The sequence below is a fragment of the Vigna umbellata genome, chromosome 1 (assembly GCF_029865625.1).
Source record: "Vigna umbellata cultivar VRB3 chromosome 1, Vumbellata_1.0, whole genome shotgun sequence".
NCBI classification, from domain to species: Eukaryota; Viridiplantae; Streptophyta; class Magnoliopsida; order Fabales; family Fabaceae; genus Vigna; species Vigna umbellata.
The window spans coordinates 106,099,065-106,115,629 of NC_142165.1; the positions used below are offsets into that span (position 1 = coordinate 106,099,065).

The following is a 16,565-nucleotide window of genomic DNA, read 5'->3' on the forward strand; positions in this document are numbered from 1 at the left end:
GGGGTGGAAGTTGTTGCTCAAAGACAATGCAACAACAAATTTCTGTTTTCATGCATCTTGAAAATTTCTCATGTTCCTAAGGTTTCCATTCTCCACATATTGTAACAATTACATAAGTAAGCTACACTCTCAAAACACAAACATTAAGCCAAATACATTAATAAGTTTTGCAACCATACACTCAAAATCATAGGTTTTTAATTTCTTTAGACTAAGGTATTCAAGTACTCTAAAGTTGGTGAGAAAAAATTATATCATTGAAAATATTCAATCCTTCAAACCCAAACAATTACTTCACCATAATAACACTAAAAGTCTCATTTCTTTTCTTATAAGCAAGTTCTTCTGTACACATTCATAAAATTTCCTATTAGTACATCATCATTCACACTTAAACTTTTTTATTAAGCATTTCTATTACAATTATACAACTTCACGGTCTAGACCAAATTTTCTTTCATTACATTTCTCTATTATTCTCAAATATCACAACTAATTTACCATCCAATAACTCATAATTATCGAAAATGAATTCTTAATTTTAGCAAGCATATAGCCACAACAACCATCACTATGAAATAATAAGACACAAAAGCACTATAAAATTAGCTTCCCTTGCCTAATTGCGTTTGTCTAGTACTACTCTCGTCTCTTAAATCGCTTTACATAAGAAATTACTCTATCTACATAATCAAAGGTCTGATCAACAAAAAAATTTTAATATCATAAATCAAAAGAGTTTTATTAAAAGAGAAAAGAGACAATATACACTCGAAAGTAACTTACATGTAAGAAAAACAAATTGTTCTCATAAAGAATAGACAAAAATTGATCTCATTTAAAAAGAAAAATTGATCAAGAACTTCAATAAAGTTCTCCAAATTGATTATTCTTGTAGTGTTAAATCTTAAGAAGGTTGAGAATTAAATTACAAATTTTAGAAAAAACAAATTGTAAAAAAAGTAGGGTTCTCACATATTTTTTTTTTGTGATATGATTCTTATATTAATATTGATAAATTAGTTTTTTCTATCTAACATTTTCTTTAACTTAGGAATCAATTTATTTTATAAAAAGTTTGATTAATAAATTAAAAAAAATAAAAAAAAATATGTAAATTGATTAATGAATTAAAAAATAAAGACAAAAATAATAATTACATCGTATTTACTCAAATGAAAGTATAAGATACTTAAAAACAATAAAACTAAAAAAAATAATTTAAAAATACTCAAATAATTTATATAGTAATTAAATATTAAGTCGAACAATTAAAAAAAAACCACACCACTATTAAAAGCGAGAGGAAAAGAAATGTAAATTTCTTGTTTGAAAAAAAATAGATAGAGAGTAGATGGATGAATGATGATGATAATGTTTGAAATTAGAGTTAAAAGTGAAGTGAAAGGTGAGCCAAAGTGGTTGATGGGAATATGAGAGAAGACAAACACTCAGACCCACAAACAGCACATTACACTTCAACTTTTCAACTCTTTTCCTTTCACCTCTTTATTATTCCTTGCAAATTTAATTAAAACAACCTTATTGCATTTAATTTCAATATTCAACCACCCCTATTTTTAAAGGAAATTGGTTAAAAGTTATTCATTTATAAAAATTAATTATCCTAAAAATTTCATTAAATTTATCTAAATAAGATAAAGTAAAAGCTGCGTCATAAATGACAAATTATTATCGCATAAATATCTTATTAAAATTATCTCATTTTGAATAAGACGCTGTTTAAGAGTTAATTTTATTTAAAAGAAAATAAACAAATGGCGACAAAACTCTCCCTGGTTGTGCCAAGCTGTCATGCATTCTATTTTTAGTTTTATAGTTTATAGTTTCTTTATTTTCATCGCTTAATGAAAGAAATCGATGAAAAACAGAGTTGAATAATATCACCTTAAATAACTAATTGATAAACTAAAAAGAAAATTAAAAAATTATATAAAACAATAAAATATTATCTGACAACGGTTCCTTTCCTAATTCCATCGTTTGTTCCATCTCATTGTACAGCACACAGAGGTCGAACTTCCTCGTTGTGTTGTGGTGTGTTCTGTTTCGTGTGTTGTTCTGCCTCTGCTCTCTCTTTCTCTTCCTCTCCCACTCTCTGTTCGTTCTCTTTTCAATTTCATCCAATCCAAACCTTCCACATTCTCCTTCTGCATTCTCTGCTCCTTTCTCAACAATTATTATGCACCATCGTCCTAATCGTCTTCTCTCACCAACCGACTAGGGTTTGTCTCCCACGTTAGGTTTTTCGTTTCTTTTGCCGGGATTTTGGGGGCAGACTTAATCTCCGGCAGCTATGGCCTCCAATTTGCAGATGAGTCCTGAGGTGGAGCAGATCCACGGTGAAATTCGCGACAACTTTCGTGCTCTTGCGTATGCCCTCTCTTAATTCTCTCTTCCTATCGTTATGTGTATCACCCTACTCCTTGAGATTGAGAAATTAATTTGATTCATGATACTATTAGTAATGGTAGATGTTGTGATTTGTGATTTTATGATTGTTGACATTGGGGGATTGATTGATTACCCTCTGAAATGTAATTTTCTGTGATTTCAGACTTGGGGTTATTTGGCCCATAGGTTTGGGGCTGTTGTAGCTTTTCTGTTCAGGTGATTCGTTTGTATTATTTATGCAGACGAGAAGAGTTTTCATCTTGACTTTAACGGGTAGTGAAACTATAGGGTGCAGTTGTTTGTTTTTTGTTTACCACTACACATGTTTTCTTCGGTCACGGTGGTTTATTTTTCGTCTCTTGAACCTCTGAATATTATTGTGTTGGACTTGGATGACTTGGATTTCCCTCTCCCATTCGAATGATGGGTTGAACCAGTTGTTGGTAGTGACGTTGTCTTTCCTTTGTTTGTCTTTATACAAGTGATTTGTGGCTTGGTCTTACTTTTCTTTTGCTTTAGTCTCGTGATAATGTATCCCTGGTTGGTGTTACGATCATAGTTGTTTTAGTGCCGGTTCACTGAAACGAAGGAACCGGGGATTAATGACTTTTGTGAATAGATCACATTGTTTAAGCAGTTGCGGATGTGCTATAATGTGGATGATATGTAATTTGTTGCTGAGTTTATTTATTGTTGACATGCTTCACCTTTTGCATCCAGAAATGGCTTCCAGAAGTTGGATAAGATTAAAGATGCCAATAGACAAACTAATCAGCTTGAAGAACTTACCGAAAAGATGAGGGAGTCCAAAAGGTTAGCAGTTATGTATTTTATATTTTTAATCTTGTCATCACTCGCTGTAAACTGTATCTCTCTGTACAAGATAATAAAATTTTGAATGGGAGGCAAATGCACGCTTTCCAAAATATCACCTTTTCTTCTCTCCTTAGGTTGGCATGCTGGAAAATTTGCTTATTATTGTTAAATGTAATAGCAAAAGCTCTGTAATGGAATTTACACCTTGTACCAATTTCCCGGGATTGGATGATGCTAACATGGAAAACAAACCTATTCTATATTGAATATTTTATGGAAAAGAAATGGATGGCTATTTTGTTGTTTATCATGCTGTCGATGTGCTTTCCAGACTTTTTATTTGTCAGGTAGACTTAATTTGCCCCCTTTTTCAATGTCCCATTTCTGAAAGAAGTGAAATTCCCTGTGATTAATGGTTTCAGGTTGATAAAGGAGTTTGATCGTAAAATTAAAGATGAAGAGGGGAGAAATCCCCCAGAAGTGAATAAGCAACTGAATGATGAAAAGCAATCAATGGTCAGTACCCAGAACACTTATTTTCAGTTTTTCCTTGCTCGTGTTGAAAATTCTGTATCTAATTCTTCAAAGTTTGAATTGACATACCAGCTTATTCTGTTTTTGATGCGACTTTATTAAAAATTCCTTTGAGTATTGTCAAGACACTTAAAGTGATTCCCAGACGATCAGAAAATAGCTTGTGTCTGAGGATTGTCCACAGTTGTTTCATATTGCATGTGCATTTAATCAAACAGCCCAGTCTTTGTGTTTGCTAATGTACATTCTTCTTGCAGATCAAGGAGCTAAACTCATATGTGGCATTGCGAAAAACGTAAGTTTGTCTTTATTCTTCCATTTCTTTCTTTAACATATTCAAATTGATTTTATTCAAAGTTATGGATCAAATCAGGTTGTAGAGACCAATTTTCTTTATGGGCGTATTCAATTTTCTAAATCATGAATTCATGATAAATGTTGCTTCAAAGATTAGCAGAACCAATAAAGCAAAATTCAGTTTCCCTTTTTGTTGACTCTACTGCTAAATAAGGTTTTGGAGCTTTGAAAGGAGGATTTATGCTATCACTTCAATGATTAACAGGTACATGAACACCATTGGAAATAAAAAACTTGAACTTTTTGACAATGGAGCTGGAGCAAGCGAACCTACAGCAGATGAAAACGTTCGACTGGCATCAGGTAAGATGTTTGATGGAATTGGTAACTGGTGCAATGAGGTGTTGTCAGAACTTTGCCATATTAATGAAATTGATTTCACAGTATATTTGTGCTTCTGTTGTAGTAAGTTTCCATATAGCATTTGTGCATTGTGTGATTACTTATTTTTGCAAAGGCATACTTCAGGCTTTTATCTTGTTGGTGTGTCCTTATAAGATTGATCTACTTTTGTTTGAGTTGTTTCTACAATTGAAGAGCAATTAGCTGTAAGCTGTTTTCATAAGCTATCTTGGAGAGCTTGTTGAATAGCTGCAGGCTGTGACACAATTCACAGGTGGTGAGAGCAGCAGCGTTATTGGGGGTACATGAACCAAAAAGGAGGTTGTGGCTTAAAAAAAAATAGAAATATAATTAAAACTAAGAATAGAAACCAGAAGAGAAAAAAGAAGTAGGGATCGTATGCCTCAGGTTGGATCGGGTTGTGCTGCCCCTAGGCTGCTTCTTTGTGAAGATGTGTGCAGTATGGGATTGCAATTTCTGCCATGGCCATTTCGATCCACCATTCTGTGACACCCAATATGACAGTGCTGCCATGTAAACCCCGATTGTCTCTACCATGTTCTGTCGATCAACTTTCCATGGCATGACTGCCTTTTTTCAGTAACACTGCCAGAGCTATTTTGTGTGTTCTCTTAAGTCACAGCGCCTACACATTCACTTATGTCATGAGGCAACTTGTCCACAAGCTCTTCCAAACACACCCATTGAATGCTTATTTATATTTTTGTGTAGCAAGTATTAAAGTAACTGGTAAATGTCCTAATTATCTTAGCATTAATGCCTTTTTGCTTCTATTATAGAAATGTCAAATCAAGAGCTAATCAATGCTGGGACAAAGACAATGGATGAAACTGACCAGGCTATTGAGAGATCTAAGCAGGTGAGTCACATCATACTTACACCTCCATTGCTGCTGGACCTTGTTCTTACTTATTTCAAAATGTAGGTTGTACATCAAACAATTGAAGTTGGCACCCAAACTGCTGTTACCTTGAAAGGCCAAGTAAGTCTGATTTGCATTGAGTATGCTAATATGAAGGGAAAAAGTGATAGATAACAATTTGACCTCTATTTCTCTGTTTATTAATTTTTGCAGACTGAACAAATGGGCCGTATTGTTAATGAACTTGATTCAATTCAGTTCTCAATCAAGAAGGCCTCCCAACTTGTTAAGGAGATTGGTAGACAGGTTGGTTTCAATCGATTGCTTCAATGCACTATTTACCTTTCTTCAAGACTGTGTCATTGAACTAAATCGTATTTCCCTATTTCAGGTAGCTACAGACAAGTGCATCATGCTTTTTCTGCTCCTTATTGTCTGTGGTGTGATAGCTATTATTGTCGTGAAGGTATCATTTTCATTTCATCCATTACTTTAATGAATTTGTACTGGATATTTATTTTCCTCTCAAATTATGCTACAGTTTTTAAAGAACTAAGATGCTCCGACAATTTGTTTGAAAGAAGCCTTTTACGAGAAATATTTGAAATAACTTACTTTGGAATATTGTGATACAACACTAACGTAGTGAGAACTTATATTACATGATGATCCGCACTACTGATTGACAATTAAAGAAATGCTTATGTTCAATGCGTCATGTACAGATTTTCCGTTCTGCACTAATAAATGTTTTATATTTATGCACAATACCTACTCTGTTTCTGTTTTAACTGTTATCTTCTGTAGATTATACATCCCAACAACAAAGATATTAGGGATATCCCGGGATTGGCACCTCCAGTTCCCACAAGGAGGCTTTTGTATGCAAGGACAACAGATCATTTTGATTAACTCTTATATTTGAACAAGAGTGAACTGCGTCCTACTCCTACCAACTTGATGCTTGTTCTCATTGCTGCGGAAGTTAGAGGATTGCTGTCTGGAGGCATTATTTTGGTCTCTTCAATTAATTAAATATTGTACACTTGCATACCCTTGTTTGTGATTTTATGTAAATCACACGAGAGCCTTCTGCTTTTCTTTCTGAGTGCCATGTTTCGTTATTGTAACATTCCAAAAGTGTAGGACCGACCAGAGAAAGTAAATCTGTTAAATTCGTTCTGTATATGTCTAATTCAAAGTGAGATTTGCCCCTCCCCCTCCCCCTCCCCTATTTCTCTTTAATGTACACACATTCCGAACTCTGATGGATTGCTTTTGTAAGTTACGTTCAGCGTTTTGCTTGCAGTTGTTCATATCAAGTTTCTTTACTTTCTCCTTCAAGCCCGAATATTTGTTTGATTTAACTTATTTTTGAAAAAAAGTGTTTTTTGTAAGTTTATCAAGAGTCTTATAAAATATCATTTTTTTTCCTTTTATACTAGCAGTTACTTTAACCAGCCTTTGAATGAGAAAGAACGTGACTGCTCTCTAAATTCCAATAATATGTTCCGAGTGTTCAACCATTAATTTATGTTAGGAATCATCCTTAACTGTAGAAGACGCGCTACCCAAATCAGAATGTATTAAGAAGTTTGACTTACAATTAAAAAGTGTATCATACTTAACCATTTTTGTTTTTCGGAACAGTTAAATATCTTCGCAAAAATTTTAAAAATTAAAACTTTTCTGATGATTGTATATATACACACACACGCAATAAATAATGATAATTATACCAATAGACACTAGGAGACCTTTACAAGGAAAACCAACCTTTATTCAAAATTTCTGCCCCAAATGGTGGTAATAAATTTAAACTGATATAGGAATTATGAGGAGATTTGGTCCCCCACTCTGGTCTCAAACCCCAGATCAACACATGAATGTGGTTACAAAGAGCAAGCACGAAAATTCCATTATAAAGCATACTATTTGAGAGAATAGAGTGGTATTTTTTACCAACTTCCACTTTCTTGTTCTTTCTCCAAAAAGGGAAAAATATATGACGATTATTGTATTTGGGTTTTCATTTTCCTGTTGCATGGTTGGCTAGCTGCATGCGTCCAATATGAGATACCCTTGATGAAGAAATTAGCGGTGCTTCTTCATCAAAGTTCATATCAGAAAGAGAACCATTGCCTCCACCACTTCCTCCATTGTTACTAACATTATCTGGCACATATAAATCAGATGACCTCTTCTCGAATTTCCAGTCCTATATGTCAATGGAATTTAATCAGACAAGATGAATAAACTAGAAATTAAAATGACCATGCTAAAATATTTGAGAAAAAATTCGCGATCTTTATCAGTTACTTCATTCTTAACTCATATTAACATGCCAAGAAGATACCTTTGTCATTCGATCTGGAATAATTTCAGCAGGAGATTGAGAGGCTCGAACATCCCTAACCTTGATGTAATTGTACATAACAACTCCACATAGTGCTGCAGGTAAAATATGAAAGGATGAGGAGGGAGAGAGATTAAAAAGAATTGATCTTTCAAACAAATCTTACCAATAGCATAGCCAATTATATTCAGCCAAGTTATTGCTGACTCTGGAAATATAACGGTAGAAAGGGCAATTAGTATCCAGTCTTTGAGCACTCCAGCAACCCGTATGGTTACGGCACCGGTTCTACCGATTACTAAGAAAATGGAAAAGTTCAAGGCTAAAGCACACAGAGCATTGGAAAAGAATATCCAAAAGTTGAACTGAATCTGTGAAACTTCCATCACAGGCTTTTCCAGCAGGTACCAAGGCACAAAGAGAAACACAAAACTGCATTTAACAAAGTACAAATGAATGAGCAGATCACATATGGTAAGCTGGTTTTGAACAAATGCAAGCATTGATGCTACCAATAACAGCGTATAAACTACCTTATAACAGAAGCAATATGACAACTATACTTATAAGAAACTAAAAGTACAAGAACGACTGCTGCTTACATTGTTTCACGGATATTTCTTTGTATAACATTTGTATCCGATAATTCAAGATTCTTAATCGATACTTATCGATGTATGATGATAATAATTTATAATTTTTTATTTTGTCAATATTTACGATTTTAATTTGGACAGCAGAATTGCATTCATATATTTATTATATTTTAAGGATTTTTTTAATATGCATCTATCATGTACCAGTTATTTTTAAAATAAGTGTCTCCTCCTAATGGGATACTCATCGTATCCGTGCATTATACATTTAATCAAGTATGTGCATGTTGTGCAGGTACATCATCCCAATATATAATATATATATATATATATATATATATATATATATATATATATATATATATATATATATATTATAGCACATCATTATCTGCTAAATCAAATCCATTGAGAGAAGTATATCATCTTTGAAGCTTGGATATGCCTCTTAAATGACATGTTCCTGTGTGTGACATGTACTTAACACGACTCCAATACAATGTTAATAGGAATCAATACAATGATTTTCTAAAAACTCATACACTTATTGTATAAGTTTCTATTATAATTATAAAAATAAAAAACAAATATTATATGATCACTAATATTTAGACTATATATGTATTATTGAGAATGTTTTTATTTAACCTCTTATGATATCTTCATATAATGTGGAATTTTTCAAAGTTTTGTCTTTAAATGAATCTCAACTAAAGTGACTAAAGTGTCGTTTTCAATTATAAGGATCAAGAAGGAGATGCAATGTCTTAAATGAATTATATCTTCTTTTCACTTTTTGGATGTTAGATAAATGGATTAGATTCATTTTTGTATAGGTGATAATATGATTAGGTTGTTATGTTTGGCTAACTTTGTTTATAGATGATTTTGAATACATAAAATTGTCAGTTTAAATAATTCATACTGATTTAATATATAGATCTATGTTCCCGTGTCCTATATTTTGGGGATTACATGTGACAAAGTGTTTGTGTCCGTGTCATATTGAGTGTCTGTGTCAGTATTCATGCCTACTTAGATCATCATCGATAGGAACATGCTTTGTATGGCTAATAGGAACAGAGAAATTTGTACAGGTGGGTTAATATGACCTCTGCATAGACTCAATTAACTTATTTATATATAGAGAAAACCACAAAATATACCTGCATGGAGCTATGTAATATAAGCTTGTAATAGGATTTAAATTCAAGCCCTTCTTCTGTAGAAGGACTTGTGTTAAGACCAGTCTTAAAGCTTCAGCAAAAATGCCCGTGACCTGGTAAACTGTACCGACTACATTAAAATGAATTTCTCCGTAGGAGGAAATGACGACTCCAACACTGACCAGCAACATGTTGAAGAACACATCGCACCTTGCTTTGTCAGTGCCACAAATAACAGCCACCAGGAATGTTGCCACGGGCACTGAAAGATCATGTTTTAGAATCAAGAAAATATCAATGAGAGAATAAGCAAAGCATGTGAAGTCTGTTAAAAACGTACTTAGAGCTTTGAGCATCTGGATGAATGCCACGGAAATATGCAAATAAGCTGTGTTACCAAACCTGTAAAGACATAATAAATTCTTCATAAGAACATGACTGTTTTTTTTCAGAAGTACTGATATTGCACAAGGTGTGAGAATGCGAATAGAGCAACACAAAACAGCCACCAAAGTAGTACAATTGAGATCTCATAATTTTCTTAGAAACATCATAGTTTGAACGGATTAATTAAAATGATAGAAAATTAACAAATTTCAAATGTGAGTGTTCTAACCCCAAAATTGCCCCTGGTTCAACTTCTAAGCAATTTGGAACTATTAGATATAATAGAACCATGGGTGACACAAAAAGTAAAATATAAGTTTGTGGCAAGCATATTATAATGACCTAAGGCCACACAATCTATTCCAGAGTTTAATAATGACCTTTCATTGAATAGAGAATCATGGTCATTCCAAATGATGCACTTTTCCCTTTATTATGCCACCAGATTCTTTCAAAAAGGGCTTTCAATAGAGAACATATAACTTCATGCCTATAGTACCATCTTAACAGTTTTAGTCGATGCGTCATCTCCATTCTTATGCAGGCTAATCCGAATATCCTTAAACGGGTTTACATTAGAAAAAGGTTTTAAAAACAAGATCCTGCTGAGAAACTGGTTAAGTCCCAGGTCTAGATAATTCAGAAATGTGGTGCAGAAAAGAAGGGTAAAAAGTAGGCCAAAAGCAGTCAAATCTAATTAGTAAGTAAACCAGATTTTTCACAGATGTGAAGGATACTCCCATTATCAAATCTGAGGGTAAGTTTGATCCCTACTCAGAGCAACTTCAGTTTGCCCGTTTTGTACTGCTTACCAAAGACTTGAAGCAAAGAAGGCACTTATTGGTATCACGCAAGTTGCATATCTGAAATGCCATAAAGAAAGTGTTTAAGAAATAAGTTGACAAAGGAGAAGAAGATAAAAAAGGCTTCAAATGACACACTTACATTTCAAATGTCATTTTGACAGGAGATACAACCTACAATCAGAGAAAAGGAAAATAACTCAAGATAATCAAATAACCAGGCAAAGAAAGCGATCATAACAAGGATGAAAAGAAGGCACTAAAAAGTTCAGGTAAGAGGAAGAGTTGCAAAAGGGCACAAAGAAGGACATCTTAATGAAAATGAAACAATAACATCAACACTTAACCAAGCACGTATGCATATAAAAAGGTTTTTAGAAATCACATCATTGAGTTGAGATTCACCCAAAAGAGAAAACTATAGTTAATGGTAACAATAACAAACAGAACATGACAGTGGTGCCCCTAGATGCGATCAAGATCAAAGCCTATACACTCGAATAAAGAACACAGTAACATCCACTCTACAAACTTAGCACACAATTCCACTTTTTGGTCAAAACAAAGCCAACACTGCATACTAAAGGAAATCAAAATTGACAATAAACCAGCAAAAAGAGCACATTCTCAAAGTACAACACAACACTAAAACAAAAGCGCCATAACATACCTTAAAGACCCGGACAAGAAAAAATGCCACTGCCCCAGAAAAGCCCATGTGAATCATGGTGAGTGTTATAGGAAGCGGAAAGTTGAAGTACTTTGGAGACAGAACCCACTGCAAAATTTATCAAAAAGAAAAAGCATGATACTCCATTGGAAATGCTTTAACTAAAAGTAAAAACTAGTCTAAGGTTGCTATGTACATATATTCGTATTCATATACCTTGTTGTACAAAATGACTCCAGAAGAAAGCAAAATGTAGACAAACAAGTAGAAATAAGTGAAGAAAAGCGTTTTGTTAATCATTATGGTCCCAAAGAAAGAAGAAGCTCCTGAAACAGAAAACGCTCAGTTAAACGAGAATCCAAGACTGGGATGAGATGAAGGCGGTTGTTCAAGACCCATCTCCTAAAATGGAGCAAAGCTCGTATCTTTGGAGTTGCAGCATCGATTCAAACGCTGGAACAAGAAGAAGAAAGAAAAGGGCACGTGCAGAAAAGCCAAGAAGCTAAGCGTTTGTGGCGATCTATGGCGCGAAGCAATGAAGAGAAGATCCAGGTTCGCGCGAGTGGGGTTCAAACGAAGGAGAGAGCGCGTGAAGAGGAGAAGGAGCGTGTGAGAGCATATGTGTGTGAGAAATGGGTGACTGTGCAGAGGAAGAGTAACGGACCTGCAACGTTGGTACTACAGAGTACCTTCTGTCTCTTACTTTTCAAACTTTTTTACTTATAAAAAAAATATAATATTCCTCTAAATTATTTTTTGGTATCAGAATAATTTTATTTAATACGGAAATTAAAAAGCGACCTTTGATACTAAACAAAAACTTCTATTAATTAAGGGAAAAAAAGTGTTATAACTTACAAGTCTTTATAAATTAACCTAATTCACGTTTGAATGTAATGTGCATTTGAATTTGAATGCTATGTGAATGTTTTTATGTTTGTAATTAAATTGAGATAAAATTTGACTTTGGAGTATCTTAATTTTGATTTTTCTTTTTCTTTTTTGCAATTTTGGTGTGGTATAATTATTATGCATACGTTACGGATACATTGTGCATTTATGATGTTGTGTCGGTGGTGATACTGCGATAGAGATATTGGGACATAGGGAGCATATGGAATAAAAAACTATAATTTAAAATCAACAATTTCCTTAATCTAATAGTTTAAAATTGGAATAAAAATTTTACTGAACAATATCACTCGTGATTTTTAAATTTTCTTAATTTGAAGTAAAATTTCTAGTTGAATTAGATAGATGTTTTAAAATGTTATATTCACACATTCACCAAGGCAAAATAGATTATTATTCTTTATTACTCATTTGAAAGTTATAACTAGTAAATTAGTTGCCAAGGTTCAATATGTACATAACATATATATTCAATTAGTACTTCAATAATTCAATACGATGCGTTTCGAAATTAATTTGAAGATTAATATATGATTAATGAGCTCAATTATATTTTAAAAAATTTCTGAAATATTGGGTATTGGATGGTTTGATCCAGCCCATCTTTTTATGGACTGGTGAAACTTTTTTAAGACTTTTTTCCTGCACTCCCATTATTACTAACTGCACCCTCATACTTCTCATCGTCATTGTTGCATCATCACCTCTGTTAGTCCATTACAGAGGAAGAAGAGAGAGATCTCCAAAAAAATTTCATCCTGAAAAGCTTATTCTAGAAAGCTGATTCTGAAATAATCATTCCAGAAACTGTTTCTGAAATTTTTTTTCTGAAAAACTTGTTTGAGAATGAATTTCGTGTGTTCCAAGAAATTTATTCCATAAATCTTATTCTGAAAATCGTATTTAAGAAATATTATTTTCTAAACTCTGTTCCAAATATTCTGTTTTTGAAATCATGCTCTAGAGATTTTGTAAAGTTTGTTCTGGAAGATTTTCATATTAGGTTCCAAAAATAACTTTTACAAAGGATAAAATGGTCATTTTCAAAGATTTTGGAGGTGCATTTAGAAATTATGGGCTGCTGGAAGAATAAACTCTTTTTATTAAATGGAAACAACAGATTGTCATGATATATGGTTGGGATGACCGAAATTTTGGCCAACTTTATTTTTCTTATTTCAAAGCCAAACTGATGGAAGAAAACAACTAACCTTAACCAACCAACCTTAAACAACTAACCTAGTTTTAAGACAATCTGGCATGTCTTGGATACCTTCAATTTTAATAATTAATATATCAGAGTTTGTTTATTATTCTTACTATTAGTTCCTTTAATTATGTTTTTTAATACTACATTTGAGTAAGGATCTATTTTATTTCCTGCAAGAGTTGACACCATCACTTCAGTCTTAAACTTTGATCTTCAATCGTTGAAGAAGTGACATCAAAATTGTCTTGTGGAAATCACAGGTTGATGTGTTAAATTGATGACATCATCAACATCATCTTCCAGGAACTCGATTAATATTTCCAAGTAAGACATTGGATTAATATTATATTCATATCACCAACCAGTTAAACCGATCTTAATTTTTTTAAAAGACCAAATTGATGTCAGTCTCCATTTTTCATTCTAAATTAGTGGCATTTATTTCCCAGAAGAAACAAGTGGGCATCTCATATACACATATATTTGACAGTTTTGCTATGTGACAGACATGATCTGATGTTTAAAATTTTTGTTTGAAGCTTAAGAAGAAAAGAAAGAAGCAGTTTCGATTTTAGGTATAGGAAGGAGGGGATTGTAGTCACTGTCATTATTCATGACAAGCACTTCCTATCCTCTGCAGAACACAATTATTAAAAATTAAAGACACATTAAAATATGCAGAGATGTTGGATTTATGCATAAACCTGAACCAGACCCAACCTCTGCATAATAATTGATAAAAGAATCCTGTTGAAGGTATGAGAGGCATAAATAACAATGACTTTGATGATGATAATAATAATAATAATTATTATTATTATTATTATTATTATTATGATGGATGAATGGAACTATCGTGACAAAAGCAGCTAAGCTAACTATATAATAAGTATAAGATGAAGGGACAAAGGAGTTTCAACTACTAATACGAGACAGCATAAGCAACAGCAGCACCAAACCAGAATGCAGAATGTTGCGTGTGTGGAGATGTCTGAAATTTTGATATCCCACCAGCCACAACTTCACATGATTCTCTTGAAAAACTCACGAGTTCCTCACCAAGGATTCTTGTTTATGGACTCATTCCACCAAATCATTTGCAAGAATCCCATGATTGGGACTCTTTTCTTTCTGTCAAATCTTCCTCATATCCATCCAACACACAGATCGATTCATATATGCAACATTGTTTCCTGTCGCCTTGACATATTTCAGTTTTTAATTAATATTCAGACATTTTTCATTTGTAGTTTCAACATAATTTGCTATTATAAAATATTTGCAGTTCTTAACAAAAATGTTGAATCAGTTAAACTAATCTTGATTTTTAGATTTTGTATTTAAGAATTATCTATTTCTATATACACAGCTTAAATATGTTTATGTTGTCAAAATTGAAATTAATTTCTTTTTTAAACTTTGATTTAATTTAGTTTCTCAATTTTAAAAATGTGTAAATTAATATTTCAAATACATTTTATGATAGCATTTGAGTTGTTTACCATATTTAACATACATATATATATTTTTTTCAATATTAATTGACAAACACACATTTAAAACATCAAACAAACTTAACAAAATTTGATTCAATTGACTAAATTCATATATTACTAAAATTAAAAGACTAAATTAGTCCATGCTTTTAAAAAGAGATCAATTCCAATTTTTATTAAAAATTAAGAAAATAAAAACATATTTAACTAAGATATATTATTCTATAAGTTAATTTAAAGTTCGCTTTTCTTCTTTAAAAAGTATTTAAATTAAATTGATCTTGACTTGTTAAACTCGATATTATTAGATATATTTGAAAAAATATTTAAACTAAATAAAAAATAATATCAAATTATAACATACAAATAATTTTCTTTTAAGTAAACTCTTTTACTATTTTAGACTATTTTAACAATCATCATTGTAAACTATTGTTGTGGTTTAAACTCAAAAAAAGCAACTATAAATATATCAAACAATTAAATTAAATTAGAGAGCAAGTGATCTAATGATTGTTGTCTAATGTTTTTTTAAAATTTGGGTGACAAAATATAATCCATACTTTTAAAAGCATATGTTGTTTTTGTTAGGAGGAGTTTGATTAATGATATCTCCCACTATGTTTCTTTTTTTGTTAAGCATGTGTAGTGTTGGTTTTGGAACTTTCTTAACTACATAGGAAGCACAATAACGTTAGGGTTTAGGGTCCCAAATTTATGCATTATAATTTTAGACATGAGGACCCTCTGGAAGGTCAAGAAGACAAGGTAAGAATAACTTTAAAGGTGAGTTTGTTTATTGACCAAAAAGGGTCATATTTTTTCTTTGTCCTTGAGTGAAAAAAGGTGAGTGTGTGAAGTGAATGAATTGAAATTCGCACACATTTCACGTTATTTATTTATGTGTGTAGAAGTACAAATGTTTGAGTTGTTGTTAATGTATCTAAGTTGTGTTCTGACAAAATCTAAGCAGAGAATGCAAATGATGTCTGAAAGATTGAGCGTGAAAAATGAAATTTAGTGGGCAATGTCGGTTGAATAGGAGGCTTTGCATTTCTTTACGTTATCTGCTGTGCTGCCACAATTGTCTCTTTGCTTGGTTTACCCAAAGTCTAATCAGACAAAGAAAAGGGTAGAAAAGTTAATTTTTATATTTCTTCTTCAGAATATCTTCCAAAGCCATTCAAATATTTTTTTTTCTTTTTAATGTGAAAGATTGAATTTAGTGTCTATTTTATATAGCATTCACAATCCATGTTTATATTATATTGTAATTGTTTTTAGTGGTAAAAGTTAATCAATGGGGACTTAGATGATAATATATGTCCAACTTTTGGGGAATTGATTAAATGTCAATAATGTGTTAGGATGAAAAAGTTATCAGAGATCATCTGTTTTTATAGATAATTCAAAGAGTGTTTATGAAAAAAATATGTAGTTTGGATGAGAAATTTTAAAAAACATTAAAATTTTGAAAATTTATTAAAGTAGATTGATTATTAAAAATTATAGAATTTCAAAGTTTATTTAAAAAATAAAAATTTTATTTTGGTATAAATTTTTATTATTCGTATTTATGTTGGCCTAATTTTTTTTATTGAATTTAGTCAATTTTTTATTAA

General features: G+C 32.1%; 2 protein-coding genes across 2 annotated transcripts; one reads left to right on the forward strand and one right to left on the reverse strand.

The window, feature by feature from the left end:
- Positions 1 to 1,986: 1,986 nt before the first annotated feature.
- On the forward strand, positions 1,987 to 6,691 carry NPSN13 (Putative plant snare 13). The gene is made up of 10 exons (XM_047313812.2): positions 1,987 to 2,394; positions 3,136 to 3,228; positions 3,654 to 3,747; positions 4,023 to 4,060; positions 4,328 to 4,425; positions 5,265 to 5,344; positions 5,411 to 5,467; positions 5,561 to 5,653; positions 5,739 to 5,813; positions 6,155 to 6,691. Exons 1-10 carry the CDS (start codon positions 2,318 to 2,320, stop codon positions 6,257 to 6,259), a joined length of 810 nt encoding a protein of 269 aa, XP_047169768.1. The 5' UTR covers positions 1,987 to 2,317; the 3' UTR covers positions 6,260 to 6,691.
- A 414-nt stretch (positions 6,692 to 7,105) lies between these two features.
- LOC124838268 (Nucleotide-sugar transporter family protein) lies at positions 7,106 to 12,006 on the reverse strand. Its single transcript, XM_047313833.2, has 9 exons — positions 11,542 to 12,006; positions 11,326 to 11,433; positions 10,798 to 10,829; positions 10,665 to 10,715; positions 9,806 to 9,867; positions 9,466 to 9,727; positions 7,870 to 8,135; positions 7,704 to 7,798; positions 7,106 to 7,565 (listed from the first exon to the last, which is right to left on the reverse strand). Exons 1-9 carry the CDS (start codon positions 11,623 to 11,625, stop codon positions 7,377 to 7,379), a joined length of 1,149 nt encoding a protein of 382 aa, XP_047169789.1. The 5' UTR covers positions 11,626 to 12,006; the 3' UTR covers positions 7,106 to 7,376.
- Positions 12,007 to 16,565: the final 4,559 nt, after the last annotated feature.

What these genes read in the sequence shown, in the direction of transcription:
- LOC124838268 (XM_047313833.2), bottom strand. Translation starts at nt 11,625, where the DNA reads ATGATTAACAAAACGCTTTTCTTCACTTATTTCTACTTGTTTGTCTAC. An exon ending in TTCTTGTCCGGGTCTTTAAG is followed by an intron (nt 10,830 to 11,325) that starts GTATGTTATGGC and finishes CTCTGATTGTAG; the next exon opens with GTTGTATCTCCTGTCAAAAT. An exon ending in CCAGATGCTCAAAGCTCTAA is followed by an intron (nt 9,728 to 9,805) that starts GTACGTTTTTAA and finishes ATGATCTTTCAG; the next exon opens with TGCCCGTGGCAACATTCCTG.
- NPSN13 (XM_047313812.2), top strand. Translation starts at nt 2,318, where the DNA reads ATGGCCTCCAATTTGCAGATGAGTCCTGAGGTGGAGCAGATCCACGGT. An exon ending in AAGATGAGGGAGTCCAAAAG is followed by an intron (nt 3,229 to 3,653) that starts GTTAGCAGTTAT and finishes TAATGGTTTCAG; the next exon opens with GTTGATAAAGGAGTTTGATC. An exon ending in CTATTGAGAGATCTAAGCAG is followed by an intron (nt 5,345 to 5,410) that starts GTGAGTCACATC and finishes TTCAAAATGTAG; the next exon opens with GTTGTACATCAAACAATTGA.